This window comes from Sander lucioperca, chromosome 2, assembly GCF_008315115.2.
Source record: "Sander lucioperca isolate FBNREF2018 chromosome 2, SLUC_FBN_1.2, whole genome shotgun sequence".
Classification (NCBI taxonomy): Eukaryota; Metazoa; Chordata; class Actinopteri; order Perciformes; family Percidae; genus Sander; species Sander lucioperca.
The window spans coordinates 33,108,812-33,111,311 of NC_050174.1; the positions used below are offsets into that span (position 1 = coordinate 33,108,812).

General features: G+C 37.0%; 2 protein-coding genes across 2 annotated transcripts in view; both read right to left on the bottom strand.

The window, feature by feature from the left end:
• Nucleotides 1-2,500, bottom strand: part of LOC116057273 (alpha-1-antitrypsin homolog) — a 213,736-nt gene that overhangs the window by 163,723 nt on the left and 47,513 nt on the right. The gene's annotated exons all lie outside the window — the stretch shown is intronic.
• Nucleotides 1-2,500, bottom strand: part of grk5l (G protein-coupled receptor kinase 5 like) — a 44,073-nt gene that overhangs the window by 12,157 nt on the left and 29,416 nt on the right. The window contains exons 5-7 of the mRNA XM_031309640.2: nt 1,980-2,077; nt 1,046-1,138; nt 673-736 (exon numbers count right to left, since the gene is read on the bottom strand). Of these exons, the coding sequence (XP_031165500.1) occupies nt 673-736; nt 1,046-1,138; nt 1,980-2,077 (255 nt within the window). The remainder of the gene's footprint in view (nt 1-672; nt 737-1,045; nt 1,139-1,979; nt 2,078-2,500) is intronic.

Genomic DNA, 2,500 nt, shown 5'->3' on the forward strand with positions numbered 1-2,500 from the left:
TTTACAGCGTAGGGTAGACAGACAAATGTTCAGAATATAATAAAGCAAAGTTAAATAAACATTAACTGGTTTATGGGATGTTTCTCTCTAGATCGGAGGGATAAGGTGAAGAGTGCTGACAAACAAAAAATATAAATAAATATATAAAGAAGAAAATGTTTGTTTTAAATTATAAAATGAAAAATATATTAAGAAAAAAGATATAGATATAAACAAAATATATATAAAAAATAAATAAATATAAAAACAATTATAAACATGAAAAATGTATTTAAAAAGAAATGAAATTAAAATAATAAAAATGTAGAAAATAACAATAAAAATAATTCTAAAAAGGAAAAATGAATTTAGAAATAAATGAAAGCAAAATAAAAATAATAAAAATGTAGAAAATAATAATAAAAATAATTATAAAATGAAAAATATATTTTTTTCAAAATAAAATAAAAATAATAAAACAAATTAGAAAATAATATTAAAAACATATATATAAAAAAAGTAAAAATACAAAAAACAATTATGAAGAAAAAATATAAAAATGAGAAATACTACTAAACAAAAAGGGGAGATCAGTTAGTCATCAGTTTCTGCATCTATAGCCAGAGAGTCGGGCTGCCCCATGTTGTTATAGATATTTAAATTTAAACTTTAAGCATCATCAGCGTGTCTTACCTCTCCGAAGCCGCCCTTCCCGAGCACTCGGTACTGTCTGAACGTGTCTTTAGTGATGGGCTGCCTGACAGAACACAGACACAGAGTCATTAACACACACACACACACACACACACACACACACACACACACACACACACACACACACACACACACACACACACACACACACACACACACACACACACACACACACACATCCTACCAATCACCTCAGAGATCTGGTACTGGCAGTGTGTAAGCGCCATAAATAACGTCTTTTGTTTGTGGATTTATGGTTCTGGTATTATTGGGCAAAGTCTCCGGCCAGTTCCAGTTCCTGTTACGGCTGAAATGACAGCTAGCTGATTAGCTGATTAGCTGATTTGCGTACCTCTCCAGCATCTTCCACTGCAGGAAGCGGTCGAAGAACATGCTGTTCTGGTAGTCCAGGAAGGGATCTCCGCTCAGGTAGTCGTGGACGACCCTGGACCCACACAACACACGCCACAAATACCATTTATATATTATATTACTATAAGATATCATTCATTCAGCTGAGAACACGGCACAACAGAGAATATCACTCAGTCTCAACAGATGCTTCCTCTTATCAAAAGGGAAAAAGGCAACGTCAGAAAATACTGCAAAGTGTGAGCTGAAAATCTCTTTAAATATAAATAAACTAAGAGGACGTAGTGACGTCTGAAGCCAAACCAGTGAAATCTAGAGTAGATTACACCCAGGGACAAAAATGCTGAAAAGACGCTAAAATAGGCGACAATAAAGGCGACAAAAATGCTGAAAAAGGCGACGAGAAACGCGGCAAAATCGCTGAAAAAGGCGACAAAAAAGGCGCCAAAACAGGCGACAATAAAGGCGTCAAAAACGCTGAAAAACGCTGAAAAATGCTGAAAAATGCTGAAAAAGGCAACAAGAAAGGCGACAAAAAAGGTGACAAAAAGGCGCCAAAAACATTGAAAAGGGTGACAAAGAAGGTGACAAAAAGGCGACAAAATCGCTGAAAAATGCGACGAGAAAGGAGACAAAAATCGCTGAAAAAAGCGCCAAAAAAGGCGCCAAAAACACTGAAAACTGCTGAAAAAGGCGACAAAGAAGGTGACAAAAAGGCGACAAAATCGCTGAAAAGGGCGATGAGAAAGGAGACAACAAAGGCGCCAAAAACGCTTAAAAATGCAGAAAAAGGCAACAAAAAAGGCGCCAAAATCATGAAAAAGGTGCCAAAACTGAGAATGGTGACAAAAACATCAAAAAGTTGTTAAAAAGGGTGTGTGAATATTAGGGGGCTTTAGAGCGGGATTACTCACTTGTGGCAGTTGCTGAAGATCTCCTTACATGGACTGAGCTCCAGGTTTTCTCTGCACTGGTCTGCAAAAACCTCGGCTATGTCGACACGCTGAGGGGACTACATCAACACATGTAAACACACACACAGTGACACACGCGCAAACATACACAAACACATTACTTCTCATGGATCACACACATTAGACCGTCACTTAGCGTCCACGAAAAGTTCTGTTGTTGCCGCTGACAGACTCAGATTATTATTCTAAGTGTGTGACAACATTATGGGATGGATCCCTACAGAGATAGACCTTTTAGTTAAAGAGTAAGATCCTTTTAGTTTAACATGAAACAGCCCCGAAATCACCATCACCAAACTTCACCAGACTCCATGTAAATAATCAGGACTTTTATCACCGTAAAACACACTTCATTCAAAGTGGACAGAAACTAAATAAAACTACCAAAAGCCGTCTTGGTTCATCTTTCCACTGTTCACAATCACCACTCTGGTTTGGTTGAAATAAACCCTTAATTCACC